Raw genomic sequence first — 19,777 nt, forward strand, 5'->3', positions numbered from 1 at the left:
AGAAAGTTAGTCATTAGTAATTTTTCAATGTTTCGTCAGTATATTTTACTTTTTCGGCATATTAGCATATGGCATATGCATACGACATATTATTTAAAGTTACTTAAGTCACTTACTTACAGTGAACATTCAATTCTAAGATTGCTCCACCCTACTGTAACTCTTTCAATTGCAAAATTTTTACATAATTATAATTTGAATTCGAAATCTTAATTCTAGTTGTATCGTCTTACTGTGGCGTTTCTAATATGGTGTCTCGACGCCCTTCTGTTTTACTAATTCTTATTCAAATATTATTTTGCCTGTTACTTATTTGTTTTTCATTTATTTTATACCTATTGTTATCAAATTATCATATACACTTTTTCTACCTATGTACTACTAGGGGCCTAATCAGCCTCATTAACCCGAGTTGAAATTAAGTTACTTAAGTCACTTGCTTACAGTGAACATTCAATTCCCAGATTACTTCACTATACGATAACTCTTTCAATTGCAAAAATTTTCACTTAGTTATAATTTGAATTAGAAATCTTAATTCTAGTGGTATTGTCTAATTGTGGCGTTTCTAATATGTGCCTCGGCGCCCTCTTTTTTTATTAGTTCCTATTCAAATATTATTTGGCCTATTATTTACTTGTTTCTCATTTATTTTATGGCTATTATCAAATTATCATATGCACTTTTTCTAGCTGTTGTGGAGAAATTTCGGTATACTGTAGGTTTCTTGTGTCGGAAATTATTTTTTGTGCAGACCTGGTGTTTGGTATACTAAAAGTCTTTACAACTGATTTTATACTTGCATTGAGGGCTAGTTCGCAAATCGTGATAACTAATAATGATTAATAAAAATTATTAGTAGTAACAACGATTAGTAATAATTAAACAATAGAACACACTTTCTATCAGTTCACCGGCTAAATTACTCACGTAGGATGCTGGAGGAGGAAGAGAAGTTTGTAAATCACGAGCCGAAGGTAGCAATCTATAGTGTGCTTAGCAAGTTCTCACTCTGGCGTTTGAGGAGAGAAGGGGGAGGGGGTGGATAGATGACAAAGGGCTCTTTTCAGTACCCCACCTCCCCTTTCCCATTCTAAGTGAGCTTTCTAACGAAAGAAATGGATTGAAAGAGTTTACTGCACCAAAATATATCCCATAGCTTTGATGTTTCTGTCACCATTATCTGGGGAATGAGATGCTACGTTTCCACACGCATTGGAACCTCCTCTAGTACCAAACCCAATTCTGGAGTCACAAGTACCACAATCGTTTTCCTGGTTAGCTACATAACCAATTCTTGCAATACCTACAGCATTAAAGCCCTCCTTGTTACAGTTTAGTTGCAAAGAGCCCTGCGCACCAATCAACTTCTTCCACTCGTTACGACCCAGTGAAGTAGCGCGGTATGTCCCATCAGCAATCAGTGAGTGCAGAGAGTTGGCTTGCTTGTTAAAGACAATAAAACTGAGCTGTCCACTTATCTTCATACCGAGACAGATCTTGGAGAAAGGTGTGTTCCAATAGGTCGGTAACTTGGTCTCTTGTGAGTCAAACCCAGTCCTCCCGCCGGGGATGTTGTATTGGTTTTTATCACTCCAGTAGTGAGAGTCATAGTCAAACGTTGCCTAAAAAGAAATAAGAGGATTTAATTTATCCTTAAACATAAATAACACGATGCATAACCAAGGGCAGGACCATCATGAAATCAATAATACAGCTATCAAACTCTACCCTACTTGCAGGTGGGTTAATCAGCAATTTGTCGCGTTTTTAGATAGTAAGGTATTGTAGCACTTATGTCAGAAGAATTTCCGCAAGCAGGGACCGCAAGAAGAATATGGGTGATTCTCTCTTAGTGTCGATGCTTCTGAAAATGTCTTCCTCGCGCTTCATCACCCGCAAGAAAACCCCGCTAAGAATATTCCGCCAAACGGGGCTTACCTTATTGCCGTCAGTCTTCATTACAGGGGTCCATCCTCCATCACCGCATCCAAAATCCTCCATCTGACAGAGAACTGTGATTGGTTTAGAGTCCAGGTCTAATGTAACCAGTTGACTGGCGTTTGACCTGTTTGATACGAAAAGAAATCCATTTGGGATCATATTTGTTTGCGGTCAGAAATCTTCTCTCGACGTCGAAACTATTCGATAATTTTGTCTCTTTTTCATTCTCGAATAAAGGATCATTTGGTATCACTTACTTGAAAAGGTTGTAAGCTTCTTTGCAGGACCCAGTAACTAAATATAAAGAAAAAAAAACAAAAGTCAGGTGTTTAAGATATTTTGGCTCTATCACAGTCCAGTGGGGACAGAAGTAGAGTCGTTGAACATTCTTGTGTCAAGCTATTAGCAAAATCTTTGAGCAATGAGAGATGATAAACATTACTCTCATTACTCTGGTACCAGTTATAATTTACTGCCGAGGGAGGGGGGGCTGAGGATTTTGGTTGTGTCACGATAAAATTAAACAGATCGCCCCCCCCCCCTCAGTTAAGGCTCTGCAATATTCTTACGACCCCCACTCATTGGCAGTTTTAAAATTGACAGTCAATTTCTATAGTTCCCCCCCTTTAAACTCTGTCGGCGACAACTGATTCCCCCTCCTTTCCCCCTGAAAATCGTTTGATCCTCTAAAACTCCTCCACACGCCCCCCCCCTCCTCCGTGGTGAATGATAGTGAATGATAGTTGATCCCTAAGGAGAAGTAAAAATAAAAATAAAGATTTAGTTCCCCACCTCAGACCTTTTGATATCGTAGTCAGATGCTTAATCAACTTGAGCATCAAGAGATTCAACATCTTTATGCATTGCATTCAATGTTTTTTAGTTATATATATTCGGTAGCTATTTTAGAACATTTTCGAGCCGTAAGGTTAAGTAGAGAAATTTCTATCAGTCACTTGAGAATTGTAGTATTTGATGTTATTGGATGTATATCAGTTACAAAACCATGCCAAACAATTCACCTTTTTCACAATATTCTCCTATGAAGCCTTCCGCACAGCGGCATCCGAATGAGCCATCTCTATAGTTTGTGACACAGGTAGCCTCGTGTTGGCAAGGTGACGAAGAGCAAGGTGACTGTAGAGAGACAAAGTAGGAAAATGGTTCATGTATTTTGAAACGCAGCTGCAAATCTATAAATATGTGGTAAATAGGGGGTACATGAATCCGCCAACCCGCGCCAATCCGTTGATCCGGTCCGAATTTGCATAAATTTTTCATGGTAAAGACCTCATATAATGGCATCTATGCTTTTTTATTTTCATCTACAGTATTAAGATTTTAGCTGAGTTTTCTGACTTTGCAGGTATTTGAGAAAGTGGCTTTATGAGGTCAAAAATATATTGCTAAGCCGTTGGGATCTATGAGTCTGGAAAGCTTTTCTAACTGTTTCGAACATTCGCAGAAAATGGAGAAGTCTGTCGATAAAACATTTTAAAACACAAATTGACTAAGAGCTGACCATAAACAGAATCTGGTATCTTCACCAAAATCTTCAACCGAGTCACATGTATTTTCTTAGCATGCTGACGTGCCTGGGAAACAGAAGATGGTAAGTAAGTAAGATGGTGCGCGGCACGAAAAAGTGTTTGCATGCTTTACAACGTGCCATAGAAATACGGTTGTCACCACAATGAATACGACAACAGACCGACACCATTTGCAGTGGCTTTAACCTGACTGCCTTCTCTTAAAGATCTTGGCAAAGCTGTCAAAATTTTAACGCGTTTATTTGTCAAAATTAAGAAATGCTTCCTACCTCAATGGCAAAATGATGCGAACTTTTATTCCCTTTATACTCTGTGGAGTTTCTGAACTTATCAGATGACAACAATTCGCACCAAAGTTTTCCATGGGCTCCTTTGAAGGCGGCCAGGTTTACAGAAAAACAGAACGGATTGCTAAGACATTCTAACGTGCAGTCAAACACATCAGACACTGCCACTGTTCCAACAAGCGGCACATTCAAGTGATGAAACTCGTGTTTAATGAATGTACGTCTCAGGAAGGTTCTTGCGGAGGAGGCACGGTTGCCCTCGCGATACACGGGGTTTGATTCTGTAACAGGAAAGAAGAACAGTTCAGTAATAAAAGGACATGGACATGATGGCACCACTCACAGGAGGGAGTGGCGGGGAAGGGACTGGCTGGTTACAAAAGAGGATAAAGTGGCCTTTAGAACACTACCCCCTGTTATGAGTAATTGTTGTTAATATAATCTTCCAGAAATTTCCAGACGGCTGAGTCATGCTGACTTGCATACCGTAGAGCTTTCTGGAAAATTTTATCAAGTCACGTATTTATTAGGTAATACTTCTAAGTAAGTAAGCTTTTGGAGTATTCCAGAACACTTATGTAGTAGTATTAGCGGTAATTGTTATCGTCGGAGCGACGACTGTTTTTGAAAGCTATACCGAGAGAGAGTTACTGAGGAAAATTGCCCGTTCTAGGGGACTTTGGAGACAGCACTGAGATTGTGTCAGTGGTGAGCTGGGATATAAACTGTGGTGGTTTATTAACGATAAGTATTGTATCACTTTTAGGAGTCGCTCCTCGCTAAAAAGATTACTCGCCGTTTAAAATAGTAGTTGAGTTTGTGGAATTGGAGCGTTTTTCTGTCAGTAAGATTATACCGTAACATGCACCCCCCCCTTCCCCATATCATTCAAAATGATTGATGTTTATCATAACTATGGGACCCCCCCCCCCACTTCTCAAGCGAAATTTGTATTCTTGCTGTATTAGGATGTTGTGGAGTACAGCGAATAGGTCACTGAGAATGGTGGAAAGCAATAGATATAAAAAAAATCCAGGGATATTTTGAAGTATCGATAGCTAATTTTAAGCTGATCCATGCGTTTTACTCTCGCTTTGTTTTCGGAACAGTGCTCAGTTCTATGCCAGAATTGTTGTCATGGTTATCAGTTGATTAACCATTTACAAGTTGTGTTGGACGTTGTTTCACTGTCCTTTTTACCACAACACAATCATTGACAATCTCTTTGCTTATTCTTAAACCCACACAAATGAAAATATTGGCTTGCTTGATTCAAAATTACAGTCAAACCTCGAATTTGTTTCCCCGTGATTTTCACCTCAGTTAAGCAGTCACCTTTACCAAGCGATTGCAATCACCTTTTAGTGAGTCTGAACGGCCTCTTTGTATTATCTTCCACCTGTATTGAGTGGTCACTTAAAGTGGAACTACTTGAATAAAACGAAGAATTATCCTTGAAGAAAAATTTGATCCATATTTTCCTTTCGAAATTAACGTCAGTAGAACTTTTGAGCGAGGTTTTGTACAAAAAGTTGTCAATAATGGCATAAAATGGCGCTTTTTTATCGTTGCTTAAATTAACCTTTATCTTTATAGTCTGTTTTAAGCGGTCAGCCTGGCATTCCCCGTGGGTGACCACTTAATACAAGTTTAACTGTAGTTCGTCATGAAAACAAACATGCGAGATATTTTAAGTGTTTTAAATGATATTGAGCCCTCTATTTACGGAAAGATATGTGACGTTTGATTAGAGGCCTAAAAATGCTATTAGATCATACGAGACCAAGGTAAACAGTCGTTAATAGAGAATTCTAACTTGTCCATGAATTTTTTTCTAGTTGGAGGCAAATTTTGTCAGCTCCCTCGTGTTTATTTGGCAGTCATCAATTCCAAATACCTGAAAGGTTGGAAAACCTTGCGACACTGTTACTTTGGTACCTGTTTTAATTTCAGATTCATAAATTTTGCCAATTGAAAGCAAAACAGTTATTATTTTCAATAGCTTTTAGCTGTCTAAACATCTTGGGTACCTTGACTTTCGCCAAATTTAATTAAAAATTTTCCTCCACTGTTGCCCCGGCCCTCGGTCGAGTTGGGTAAAAGCGGGCGTTATTTCGCAAGGTAAAGAAGAATAACATATGGAAAATTCAGTTCGGTGAAAAGAAAACCGTTTTGTTGAACACTTAAAATGATCACATAGCAAATAGATGTTTCGCAGCCATTTCAACAAACCATTTCGATTTTAATTTATTCAATATTTCTTCAGGAAGCTCATAAACATAAATCTTTATTGTCTTACCTTCTCAGTTATCAACATCTGCTATGTCATTTATTATAGTTATACGCGCATTCTGAGAGAATTAAATACATTTATTCACTGAGGTAACATCATGAAAAAAATTTTGCATATTAAGTCACAAACCTTCAAATAGTAAACATTTCTAGCTCTTCGGTGCTGTAATGTTATCATTAGTTCTCTTCCTCAGGTTTAATTATCTAACTATATCATATTACTTTCAAACTTCCCTCCGGAAAAGGAAGAACATCAGTCAATGATCTGATAGACATAGGAAATCGAATGTTTCAGTAAGAACCCAATTTTAGAAGTCTTTCATAAATTATTTTGAGTAAAAGCTTGGCAAGGTCGAAAGCCTGTAGTTAACCTCCGCAATTTTATCCAGGTCTAAAGAAATGTTGCTGTTTTTTGGCTACATTTAGAATTTAACTTGAAGTTGAATAAAGGCTTTTTCAATCAATGGCCTAGCTTAGTCTTGAAAAATATTTTTTAATGTGGAGTGATGGAGTGTTATTTGCATTTGACAAAGTTGAAGTGTTGAAAGTCATAGAGCAACAGATCGACTTCAACTATGCAACTTTCACAAATTAAATTTTACAACAGCAGATATAAATGAAAGGACGTTAATGAAACATTGAGATTATGCCATTCAATAGCGTCCAAAGATATCAGGTTTAAAGAAAATTGTCGAAACAAGTTTCTAAAGAGAATTCAACTCCCATCACCACAAGCCAAGAGGAAATATAACCAAAAAAAACCAAGACTGATGGAAGTCAGGGAACATCGGACTTATATCCAGATTCTGGGTTGAATGAATATAAATGAATGAATGTTGCTAACATCAATGTTCTAACACTAAAATTAATAAGAGATACAATTCAAACGCGTCTAACAAACCTTTTGGAAAGGCTTGATCTGGAATTAGAGCAGAGACTTCAAATAGAAGGGGGCAAAAAAGACCAAAAAACATGTTGAGAAGAGATCTCGTCGCTGATCCGGAGATATTTTGCCTTGCCTCTTATGCGACTTGTAAGCAACCGAAATATTGATTACAACCAATATAATTTGAGCGATTCCAGCTGCTACCAATTTGCTGACGTAATAACCAGCCCTTTCCTTTGTTTTTGGAACAAAAATATGTCGCAGTGCTATGGTTGAGTTTTATAAGGGCGGAGGGGAAAACGAGTCAAAAATGGGGTTTGAACTCGTTTTAGTTATAAAATGATCCCATGACCCAATTTCCGTTTTACTCTTCCCTTAATTCCAAAAAGGGAACATTTTTTAAATAGTATCGGATGAACTGATCGCGCAATGAGCATTTACTTACATCTAAGCTTTCCATTAACATTCAGTCGTTTGGGTTTGTTTCTGAGGGCAACGTGAATCGTCCAGATAAAATTCTCTGTTTTAAAATTAGGATAAATTTACAATATCCAGTTTGTAAACGTTGGCCTCACGTGAAATGCTCAGCTAAAGCTAAGTGCTTTGAAATGATGTTGTAGAATCACCGAAATCACAAGGCCTGAAAATATTTTCATGTCACTAGTATTGCAATCGCGGAAAACGTTTTATTAAACTAACGCCGACGTATCAACTCGCTTACTTCTGGGATCTATAAACCAACTCTGCGCACCGTCTGTCGAATATTTCTCCGCTGTGACATTTTAGCGTTAAAACAAACAAAATCGTTTATTCCCTCTCTTCCTTTTCCTTTCGTCGCTTATTTTCCCGGAAAATTTATAATACTGCGAGTTAGATCTTTTAGTGGCCATTAGGAGTGCGAGGGAAGGGTTAATAATAATGATAAAGGAAGTGTAACCTGATAAGTTTTCCCTTTGACAAGTTTGCGACGGCAGTGTTAATGAAAGATAATTTCGAGTATATCAAGGCCAAAGTTGCTATTTAAGGAAAAACTTGCCAACGAAAAAGCAATTGACAGTACAGATGACTTGGCAAGAAGGAAAATCAGAGGGTTGTCGTGAAATTCTGCGCTATGACAAAAAAAAAAACAGAAATGCCACATGTGGGTTATGAACAATTATTAGGTTTTGGAAACCTATACATATCATTAAAGAATTATAACAAAAAAAACTTTTAAAGAGAGCCTTTTGGTATAAATTTTTAATAAGTTGTGAAAATGGGTTCCTATTTACGTGTTAACTCAATAATTTACATAGAGGACTTCGAAATAAACGTACCAACGTATGATTAATTCTCAATAAAGTTTGGTTTTTAGCTACACTTCAGAGCACAAATTTCCTCTTAACGAGGAAATGTTTAAGCGTTGATGGCATTATTCATTGGTCGTGTGTCCAGATAATTAAAAAAATTTTTGTTCCTCTTCCCAAGTATAAACGAATAATAACGGGGAAAAGCAATATTCAGATGCTAACATCAAACAAGTATCAAATGCAAATAAAAAAACCTTGAGAAAACGCTGTTTCTGACATCAGAGCAGAGAATTGAAATAAAACGGAATATACAAAAATAAAAAAACATGTTAAAAATCTCGTCAGCAAAGGAAAGAATCTTAGCTTTGTTTCAAATGCGATCAGTGACGAGCTACAGTCAAGAACTAATTTTCCTGTAATCCTTTCCATGGCCCAGATTTCAACCAATAGAATTTTAAAAATGATTGCAGCTGCTTCGAGTTTTCTGACGTGCAAACCAATGCGGTCATTGTTCACTCAAACATGTCAATAGAAACAATTTTATCTTGCATTCCTACCACTGAGAAAGTGAAGGAAGAGGTGGGCGCTTATTCAAAGGGGGGGGGACGCTTTTTTGACATTATGAAAGAGGGAGCAGGCACTTATTCGGGGAAGGGCACTTATTAGAGCGTGGTCGCTCAGTCGAGGATATCAGACATCATCTTATTTAAAGTATCTGATGAACTTTTGTATTTGGCACTGTGAACATTCAATTCTAAGATTACTCCACTATATTGTAATTCTTCTAATTGCAAAAATGTTTACATAATTATGAATCTGAATTAGAAATCTTGATTCTAGTTGTATTGTCTTACTGTGGCGTTTCTAATATGGTGTCTCGGCGCCCCTCTTTTTAATTTATTTTTATTCGAATAATCTTTTGCCTAATGACTGTAAATATATGAAAAATCATATTTGTTCACTGCGGTGAAGAAACGAATATAAACGATCCTCGCAGCTATGAACACTACTGCACTAGTAGTTGAAATAAGACCTGAAAAAAATTCAGCCCCGTACGGGATTTGAACCCATGACCTCTGCGACACTGGTGCAGCGCTCTACGAACTGAGCTAATGAGCTAACTGGGAGCTGGCCATTATGTTGGATCCAAATAAACCATCCAAGTGATGAATAATGACTTACTTGTTTTTCATTCATTTTATACCTATTGTTATCAAATTATCATATGCATTTTTTCTAGCGGTTGTGGAGAAATTGCAGTATAATAAGGTTCTTGTGTCGGACGTATTTTTTTGTACAGATCCGGTGGATAACGCTCTACGGTTTGCTATTACTTATCCGCTGGATAGCGATTTATCAGTTTGATAGCGTTATCCACCCTTTATACAACTGGGCCCTAGTGTTAGGTATGGTAAAAGTCTTTACAAGTGATTACGTACTTGCATTAAGGGCTAGTTCGCAAATCTTAATGATTAATAATAATTAATAATAGTTATTATTAGTAATAATAATTAAACAATAGACCACACTTTCTACCGGCGTAATAACTCACGTGGGATGTTGAAGGAGGAAGAGAAGTTTGTAAATCACGAACCAAAGGTGAATGACTTACAAACTTTTCAAATGGGTTTACAGGTTTTTGACCAATCAGGGCGCTCGTAGTACAGTCGAACCTGCATCAAGCCCATGGTAAATGGCGGGTGACACTTGATATAGGTTTCACAGTTTAGGAATGTTACAAAAACGATAAACAACCCCTCTTTATGCTGTAATTGACCACTTGATGTACAGAACCTCGCTCGAAAATATTACTTTAATTTTGGGAGAGAAACGTGGATCAAAAATTACTTGAAGGATTATTCTTAGTTTTATTTAAGTGGTCGTGTTTTCAGTGACCGTTCGATATAGGAGTAGAACGATAAAAACAGGCTATTGAGACTAGATACGTAGGTTGACTCTGAATACTTAGTAGAGGTAACCGCTTAACAGAGATGGACATTGCGGTGACTCTGGGACTTTGACAACTGACCGCTCAATACAAGGTGACCGCTAAATACAGGTTCTATTGTATCTCAGTTATCTTATAAAGTTGAATAGACATGAATACAAGTACAACTTAACGCAAAAAGGTCGTCAAAGAAATATGCAGAAAGCAAAACAGAAAGCTCAATATAATTTGATCAGTTACGAAACTTTTTTTTGAAGTTTGAGTTAGGTTGAGGTAGTTCTTCTCTCCTATCTTTTGACTTATTTTTCACACATGCGCAGTATCCAACATGAACACTTAGAATTTTAGATTTCTCCAAACAGTTCCTCTTTGGCTTTTTCCTTTATTCATTTCTGCTTTTTTTCTTTAACAAAACCATTTCAATTGAGAGTATATATTCTCATTCATAAGTACGTATATATAAAGGATGTTATAAATCTATGTAAGGATACAACTAGTTCTGAGCTAAAAAAAAAAATAATAATAAAATAGCATCAGAAAAAAGTTGGCATCAAGGGGTGACCTAAACTTGAAGGAATAATACCATTTTTTTGTTAATGTTACAATGCTTATCAGTTTTGCCGACGCCAAAAGGTGGCTTTTGGCATGGTCAGCAAAGGCCTATTAGTGGCAATGTTTAGCGAGTGCCTGAAAATGTTCTCTTGTTGTTATCCTGGCTTTGCTTCTTTTTTAAGATTTAAACATCACAGTAGTTTTAGCAACCAGTCGACTGAATTTCCGTAAAAATGAGGGCTCAAAAAGTTGTACAATTGGAACATATGCAGGTAAAGTCCTAATTCAAGTCTCTTCTCGTCTTCGCACCCGCCGCATATTGGAAAAAATCAATTTAGAAGCTAAACTAAACAGCTAGCAATCTATCGTCTCCTTAGCAAGTTCTCACTTTGGCGTTTGAGGGGAGAAAGGAGAGGGATGGATAGATGGAAAATGACTCTTTTCAGTACCCCAACTCCCCTCCCCCAGTCTTCGTGAGTTTTCTAACGTAATACATGGATTGAAAGAGTTTACTGCACCAAAATATATCCCATGGCTTTGATATTTCTGGTACCGTTATCTGGGAAATGAGCTGCTGCGTTTCCACATGTAATGGAGTTATCAGGATATCCTCCGGTACCAAACCCAATTCTGGAGTCACAAGAGCCACAATCGTTTTGATTGTTAGCTATATAACCAAGTCTTGCTTTAGAAAAATAACTTGAAGTACCTACAGCATTGAAGCCCTCCTTGTTACAGCCCAGTTGCAAAGAACCATCCGCACCAATCAACTTCTTCCACTCGTCACGTCCCAGTGAAGTAGCGCGGTATGTCCCATCAGCGATCAAAGAGTACAGAGAGTTGGCCTGCTTGTTAATGACAATAAACCTGAGCTGTCCACTTATTTTCATACCGAGACAGATCTTGGAGAAAGGTGTGTTCCAATAAGTCGGTAGCTTGGTCTCTTGTGTGTCAAACCCAGTCCTTCCGCCGGTGATGTTGTATTGGTTTTTATCACTCCAGTAGTGAGAGTCATAGTGAAACGTTACCTGAAAAGAAATAAGAGGATTTCATTTATCCTTAAACATAAATAACACGATGCATCACTGAGGCAGGACCCTCATGAAATCAGAAACACAGTTCGCGTAAAAGCCATCAATCTATACCCTACTTGCAGGTCCTTGCAGGCGTTTTAGATATTAGGGTATTGTAGCACTCATGCCAGAGGAATTTCCGCAAGCAGGGACCGCGATAAGAATATGGGCGAGTTGCTAAGAGATTCTATCGTAGTTTCGACGCTTCTGAAACTTTCTTGCTCGTGCTTCATCACCCGCAAGAAAACCCCGCCAAGAATATTTCGCCTTATGGGGCTTACCTTGCTGCCGTCAATCTTCATTAGAGGCGTCCATCCTCCATCTCCGCATCCAAAATCCCCCATCTGACAGAGGACTGTGATTGGTTTAGAGTCAAGGTCCAGTGGAACCAGTTGACTGGCGTTTGACCTGCTTGATACGAAAACATCCATTCTTGATCATATTATTAGAGGGGGTATAAAGAAACTGTGGTGCTGCGTCGATGGGAGAGTATAACAGGGTAATTTACTATTATCAACTGAGTTGATAACGTAAATAGGCCACCGTAAAGGGTTTCAAAGCTGACGTTTCGAGCGTTAGTCCTTCGTCAGAGCCCTTCGTCAATTGCTCGAAACGTCAGCTTTGAAACTCTTTACGGTAGCCAATTTACGTTATTAACGCAGTTGATAATAATAAATTACCCCGTGATCATATTAGTTTCCGGCGAACAATCTTCTCTTGACGTCGAAACTATTCGATAATTTTGTCTTTATTTTATGCTCGAAAAGATAATCATTTGGTATCACTTACTTGAAAAGGTTGTAAGCTTCTTTGCAGGACCCAATACCTAAATGTAAAGAAAAAAAATAAAAGTCAGGTGTTTGAGATATTTAGGCTCCATCACAGTCCAGTAGGGGACACAAAAGTAGAGTAGTTGAACATTTTTGTATCAAGCTATTAGCAAAATCTTTGAGCAATAAGAGATTTTAAATATCACTTTGGTATCAGTTATAATTTACTGCCGATTGAGGGAGGGGGGGGGGAGGATTTTGGTTGTGGCACGATGAAAGTAACCCCCCCCCCCTCAGTCAAGGCTCTGCAATATTTTCATGTATCCGCTCTCCTCAGTCCCCCTGAAAATCATGTGATCCTCCAAATCCTCCACCCCCCTCCCCCGTGATAAAAAATAATAATTGGTGCCTGAGGAGAAGTTAGTAGAAAGAAATATAAATATTCAGTTCCCCACCTCAGACCTTTCTATTTCTCCGTCAGATGCTTAATTGACTTGAACATCGACAGATTCAACATCTTCATGCATTGCATTTAATATATTTTTTGTTATATATTTTCGCTAGCTATTTTAGAACATTTTCGAGCCGCAAGTTTAAGTAAAAAATTTATAGCAGTCACTTGTGAATTATAGTATTTAATGCCATGCCAAACTTTTCACCTTTTTCACAATATTCTCCTTTGAAGCCTTTTGCACAGCGGCATCCGAACGAGCCATCTCTATAGTTTGTGACACACGTAGCCTCGTGTTGACAAGGTGACGAAGAGCAAGGTGACTGTAGAGAAACAAAGCAGGAAAATGTTCCATGTACTTTGAATAGGAGGTACATGAATCTGCCAATCCGCGTTATTGCGTCAATCCGGTCCGGATTCATTTAAGTATAAATTTTTCATGATAGCATCTGGGCTTTTTTATGTATTAATTTTTTTATTTTCATCTACAGTATTAAGATTTTTGCTGAGTTTACTTCCTTTGCTGGTATTTTAGAAAGTGGCTTTGTGAGATTAAAAAATATATTGCTAAGCCGTTGGGATCTATCAGTCTGGAAAGGTTTTCTAACTGTTTCGAACGTTCGCAGAAACTGAAGCAGTCTGTCGATAAAACATTTTAAAACAAAATCGACTTAAAGCTAACCAAATACTGATGATTTAAACAACGATCCATTCTTTAAATAAACAGAATCTGGTATCTTGACTCAAATTTTCAACCGAGTCACATGTATTTTCTTAGTCTGCCGACGTGCCTGGGAAACAGTAGGTTGTAAGTAAGATAGTGCGCGGCACGAGAAAGTGTTTGCAAGCTTTACAACATGCCATGGAAATACGGCTGTCACCACGATGAATACCGCAACAGACCGACACCATTTGCAGTGACTTTTACCTGACTGCCTTTTCTCTACGATTTTGACAAAGCTTCCAAACTTTTAACACGTTTAACTGTCAAAATTAAGAGTGTTTCCTACCTCAATGGCAAAATGATGCGAACTTTTATTCCCTTTATACTCTGTGGAGTTTCTGAACTTATCAGATGACAACAATTCACACCAAAGTATTCCATGGGCTCCTTTGAAGGCGGCCAGGTTTGCAGAAAAACAGAACGGATTGCTGAGACATTCTAACGTGCAGTCAAATACATCAGACACTGCCACTGTTCCAACAAGCGGGACATTCAAGTGATGAAACTCGTGTTTAATGAATGTACGCTTTAGGAAGGTTCTTGTGGAGGAGGCGCGGTTGCCCTCCCGATACACAGGGTTTGATTCTGTAACAGGAAAGAAGAACAGTTCAGTAATAAAAGGACATGATGGCATCACTCACAGGAGGGAGTGGGGAGGAAGGGACTGGCTGGTTACAAGAATGGATGAAGTGGCCCATAGAACGCTACCCCCACTCCCCCATACCACTCATAACTGTGTGACTCTAGATCTTATGAATATTCATTTCGCGAAATCCGCTAATGACCATTTTCCTATGATCAGTGGTGAATCAGCTTCATTAAATTACAACGTTTGAGGCATACCATAAAAAATTAAAACTTTTCAAGAATGGTTTCAAGTCCGATCAGTATCAGCCTTCCTCCTTCTCATTTATCTCCTCCCTTCCCTCGCAGCTCTTTTCAATAATTTCGCGGTGACCCCTGCCTCTCTACGACTAAAAAACTAAATTTGTGCTCGTGCCTTATTAGGATGTTGCACTGTAGAGTACATCGAAGAGGTAACTGAGAATGGTAGAAAGCATGAGATATTTACAAAATCGAGTGATATTTTGAAGTATCGAGAGCTAATTTAATCTGATCCATGCGTTTTTCGCTCGCGTTGTTTTCGGGACAGTGCTCAGTTCTATGCCAGAATTGTTGTCAGAGTTATCAGCTGATTAAACCTATAACATATTTCAAGTGTTTTACACGATATTTAGCCCTCTAGTAAAATATTAAGATATTTAAAAACATTCTGAGCATTTACGGAACGAAAGGTATGTGACGTTTGATTAGAGGCCAAAACGTGCATTTAGATCATACAAGACCAAGGTAAACAGCCTATAATAAATAATTTTAACTTCCCCATAAATTTTTTGTTCTAATTGGAGGTGAATTTTGTCAGCTCCCTCGTTTTTATTCAGCAGCTATCCATTCCAAGTACCTGAAAGGTTGGAGAAATCTCGCGACTCTGTTACTATGGTACCTTTCTTGATTTTAGAATTCATAAAGTTTGCCAATTGGAAGCAAAACAGTTATTATTTTGTCAACAGCTTGAAGCTGTCTTAACATCTTGGGTCCCTTGACTTCCGCCAAATTTGATTAACAATTTTCCTCCTCTGTTGGCGCCAAACTCTGTTTGGTGCTCAGCCCAGGAGGCCCTCGATCAACTTGGGTAAATTCAGGCGATAATTTGAAAGATAAAGAAGGATAACATGTGAAAAATTAAGTTGGGAAAAAAAGAGAAATTCGCTTCCTTGAACACTTAAAACGATCATATCGCAGATAGATTTTTCGCAGCCATTTCAACAAGCCATTTCGATTTTAATTTATTCAATAGTTGTTCAGGAACCTCTCAAACATAAAGTTGCATTGTCTTACCTTTTCAGTTATCAACATCTGCCGTGTCAGTTACCATAAATATACGCGCATTTTGAGTGACTTTAATATATTTATTCACTGAGGTAACATTTTAGAATAACATTTTGCAATTAATTTGTAAGCATTCCTAGCTCTTCGGTGCTGTAATGTTATCATTCGTTTGTGTTCCTCAGTATTAATTACCTTTCTATAACATATTGCTTTCAAACTTTTCTTCGGAAAAATGAAGAACATCAATCAATGATCTGATAGACATAGGAATCGAATGTTTCTGCGAACCCAATTTTGGAAGTATTTGATAAATTATTTTGAGCAAAAGCATGGCAAGGTCGAAAGCCTGTAGTAAACCTACGTAATTTTATCCAGGCTTAAAGGAGTGTAGCTGTTTTTTTGGCTACCTTGAGAATTTAAATTGAAGCTGAATAAGGGCTTTTTCAATCAATGACTAAGCTTACTCTTGAAAAACATTTTTCGATATAGGGTGATGGAGTGTTAATTGCATTTGATCAAGTTGAAAAGCTGAACGTTGGAGGGCAACAGATTGACTTGAGCTTTGCAACTTTATAACAGCAGATATTTATGAAAAGAAGTTAACTAAACTTTGTGCCATTCAACAGCGTCCCAAATTATAAGTTATAATTCGAATTGTTGAAACAAGTTTCCTTAGAGCATTCAACGCCCATCACTAGCCAAGTGAAAATATAACAAAAAACAAAGACTGATAGAATTCAGGGAACATCTGACTATATCCAAATTTTGAGTTAAATTACTATGAATAACTGAATATTATCAACATTAATGTTCTAACACTGAAAACAAAAAGAGATACGTATTAGTAAACGCGTCTAACAAACCTTGTGAAGAGGCTGGATCTGGAATTAGAGCAGAGACTTCAAATATGAGGGGATAAAGAAGACCAAAAAACATGTTGAGAGGAGATCTCGTCGCCGATGTGAGATATTTAGCCTCGCCTCTGATGCAATTGACTTGTGAGCGACTGAAATGTTGACTACAACCAATAGAATTTGAGCGATTCCAGCTGCTCCTAATTTGCTAACGCACAAACCAGCACTTTCTTTTGTTTTTTCAACAGCGGATGTCTGAGTGCTATGATTGAGTTTTATGAGAGCGGAAGGGAATATTAGTCGAAAATCAGGTTTGAAGTTGTTTTAGTTATAAAATGATATGAACCAATTTCCGCTTTACCTTTCCCGTAACTCCAAAATAGTTTCTGATGAGCTGACTGCGCAATGAGCATTCACTTACATCTATATAAGCTTGCAGTAACACCCGGTGGTTTAAGTTTGTTACTAAGGGCAACCTGAATCGTCTAGATAAACAAGTCTCTGTTTTACAATTAGAATAAATTCACAATATTCAGGTTGTAAAAGCGGGCCTCACGTGAAATGCTACGCAAAAGCTGAGTGCTTTGAAACGATGTTGTAGAATGAGCGAAATCAGAGGGCCTGAAAAAATTTCCATGTTACTCAGTATTGCCATCGTGGAAAACGTTGTATTAAACTTAAGCCGTTCTAATTCGTTTACCTCTAAGATCTGGAAATCAACTCTGCGTACAGTCTGTCAAACATTTCTCCATAATTCAGCCGGACATTTCAGCGTAAAAACAAACAAAATCGTTTGTTTCCTAGCTTCCTTTCTAGCTTCCTTTCTTTCTGTGGTAAGGGAAGTTGCTATTTAAAGGAAAACTTGACAACGAAGAACCAATTGACAATACAGATGACTTGGCAAGAAGGAAAATCAGAAGGTTTACGTGAAATTCTGAGCTACGACAAAAGAAACAGAAATGCCATAAGTACGTTATGAACAAGTATAGTAGGTATTGAAAACCTATTCATATCATTAAAGATTTCTACCAAAAACGCCTTTCAAAGAGAGTCTTTTGGTATTAATTTTTAATACGTTGTGATAGTGGGTTCCTATTTACGAGTTAACTCAATAATTTACAAAGAGAACTTCGAAATAAAAGTACCGTAGGTGTCCGTGAATATACAATGTGGTTACCACTTTAAACTTTTTAGTTATCCTTTACATTTCCATAACCCCAAAATTAGGATATCTAATGAACACGGGGGGCGTTTGTGTTTCATGAGCACAAGTGATGTCTTTTAATTAAAATGTCTTGAAGAACTTGATGAATAGAGTTGACTCAAAATAATTTTCACAATAAACAAACTCGGTCGAAATACAAGCTTTTCGACTTACTAAACTACTTACAAATTACCTAGAAAGCTTCTTTCGAAACCAACAGAATCGGTTTTACATTTATTCGTGACTTGTAAATAAAGAGATCGACATCTAGCATTTGCATTGAAAATTATCCGTGGCGTTTCTGTAAGACTTGCGAGAGCAGTCTATTAGCTTATTATCGTGTGAGTTAAATTTCCTTCAGCTCAAGATCAAGAGAATATAAAGGTCTCCTTATTTTTAGTTGTCAAAATTTAAAGGGTCTACTCCAAATCTCAAACAGACAAACTGGTTTCTGTTTTGGTTATTTCCAGGGCGAATTGGTTTTCACTATGGAAATTGTCTCAAAATAGGTGAAATGCATGAAGCTCTCAATGCGATGATATTTGCCTGATTACTCTGAAGGTTTGCACACATATTGCTGCATCCTTAATAAATGTACGACTTGAGTATCAGTCAATTTGGTTTACAGCTTGTTAATCAACAAAGGGAAATAAATGACTGTGTTTTTAGACTATTTGATTCAGACAAATATATGATAACTTTGAGGTCAATTATCTCCCCTTGCCAGACAGCTACAACACTAATTTTAGTTCCCCTTTATAATCCATCATTTCATTTCTGAAAACCATCAAAAAAATATTTGGGTACTGCTGTATTTTTGTCTTGGATGCCTTTTAAAATCTGCGACTGTGACAAGCTTCTATTAACTTCACCTGTCACGCAATTCCGGCCCTAGGCGGTCACTTGAGCAAATAAACCCGCATTCTAAATCTCTTTATACAAGATGATTGATCAAGGAAGCCAAAAAAATTTGAACAACTTTCGAGAGTGTTGTTAGGAACGGAAAATTTCACGTTTAGAGAGATGTATGTGGGCGAAATGTTGATGGGAAAATCGTAGCGTTTCTTTCTTCTGTCGTTTATCACTATGGAGAGTTGCTGAAATCAGCAAATATGGCTTTTGTATGGAACAAAACACTCATTAGTCTAGTCTAGTCATTGTTTATTAGCATTATCGCACAGTTTACTATAAGGAGACTGCAACAGGAAAGGAAATTTTAAAGTCACATGTCGCGTGCTTTTTTGTGTGTAACAACTTCGGCACTTCCAGACTGTGGATGACGGAAGACTCTACCCCCTCTTTTGAAAGGAAATATCAATAGCCCCATGAAATTTGTAAACTGAGCTATGCTTCCAGAAAACAAGACAGGAAAATGCTGTTCCCACTTTTCACCATCAAGAAATTTCACGCAGAAATAATATTTGTAGCGTGACTACGTGACCTTTCTTGAAGTACAAAAATACTGTTTACCTTTCTTTTTCAAGGTAACACTTCTAGAAAGTTCTTCAACCTTCTGTTATTTTATGTGCCGGTTTTTTTAAATTGAAAATGGCATCTGCATCTGCTATTATTTTCGCTGAATTTCATGGCCTTTTCTGCGTGCACGTGAAGCGTTTTAAAACCTTTGTAAACTAGAGACGTTAAATGGACGAGTATGCAATGTGTTTAGGGGTCAAATATTTACACGAAATCTGTGACCCTCAAAAGATCATGTACTCTTACATGAAACGTTCAAAAAATGTCGCGTAAACACCGTAAGCGCACCGGGCGAATTCTTTCTGGTTGCTTCAATCGATAAAAGACAACTTATTTACTATTTGCATTAACGTAAGCTTATCAAATACAAGTTTTTACTTTCTCAGTTCGTGCAGAGATGCTCACTAGTTTGTTACCACAAAAACAGGAAAAAGAACTCGCTCATTATGTGAGGTCACATGGACCTCGACAGAAAAATTAGGCTCACATCAATGGTTTGATACCGTAAGTATCAGTTAAGGTACATCATTGCACTTTGATCTCAGCAATGAAAAATATGCGTTTCTTCAGGCTCGCTACTTTTATTA

The 19,777-nt window shown here is 37.6% G+C and overlaps 1 protein-coding gene across 1 annotated transcript; it reads right to left on the bottom strand.

The window, feature by feature from the left end:
• Positions 1-1,133: 1,133 nt before the first annotated feature.
• Positions 1,134-13,295, bottom strand: LOC131798082 (uncharacterized). The gene is made up of 10 exons (XM_066168988.1): positions 13,251-13,295; positions 12,611-12,647; positions 12,103-12,229; positions 11,262-11,776; positions 4,268-4,278; positions 3,764-4,062; positions 2,967-3,081; positions 2,202-2,238; positions 1,942-2,068; positions 1,134-1,625 (listed from the first exon to the last, which is right to left on the bottom strand). The coding sequence occupies exons 3-10, from the start codon at positions 12,163-12,165 to the stop codon at positions 1,134-1,136; spliced, it is 1,659 nt and encodes a 552-aa protein (XP_066025085.1). The 5' UTR covers positions 12,166-12,229; positions 12,611-12,647; positions 13,251-13,295.
• Positions 13,296-19,777: the final 6,482 nt, after the last annotated feature.

This window comes from Pocillopora verrucosa, chromosome 6, assembly GCF_036669915.1.
Source record: "Pocillopora verrucosa isolate sample1 chromosome 6, ASM3666991v2, whole genome shotgun sequence".
NCBI lineage: Eukaryota > Metazoa > Cnidaria > Anthozoa > Scleractinia > Pocilloporidae > Pocillopora > Pocillopora verrucosa.

Coding starts and splice junctions, on each gene's coding strand:
- LOC131798082 (XM_066168988.1), bottom strand. CDS start 12,165: ATGGGGGATTTTGGATGCGGAGATGGAGGATGGACGCCTCTAATGAAG. Junction 11,777..12,102: donor TGAAGATTGACGGCAGCAAG/GTAAGCCCCATA, acceptor ATTTCTTTTCAG/GTAACGTTTCACTATGACTC. Junction 2,239..2,966: donor AGGAGAATATTGTGAAAAAG/GTGAATTGTTTG, acceptor CTTTATATTTAG/TTACTGGGTCCTGCAAAGAA.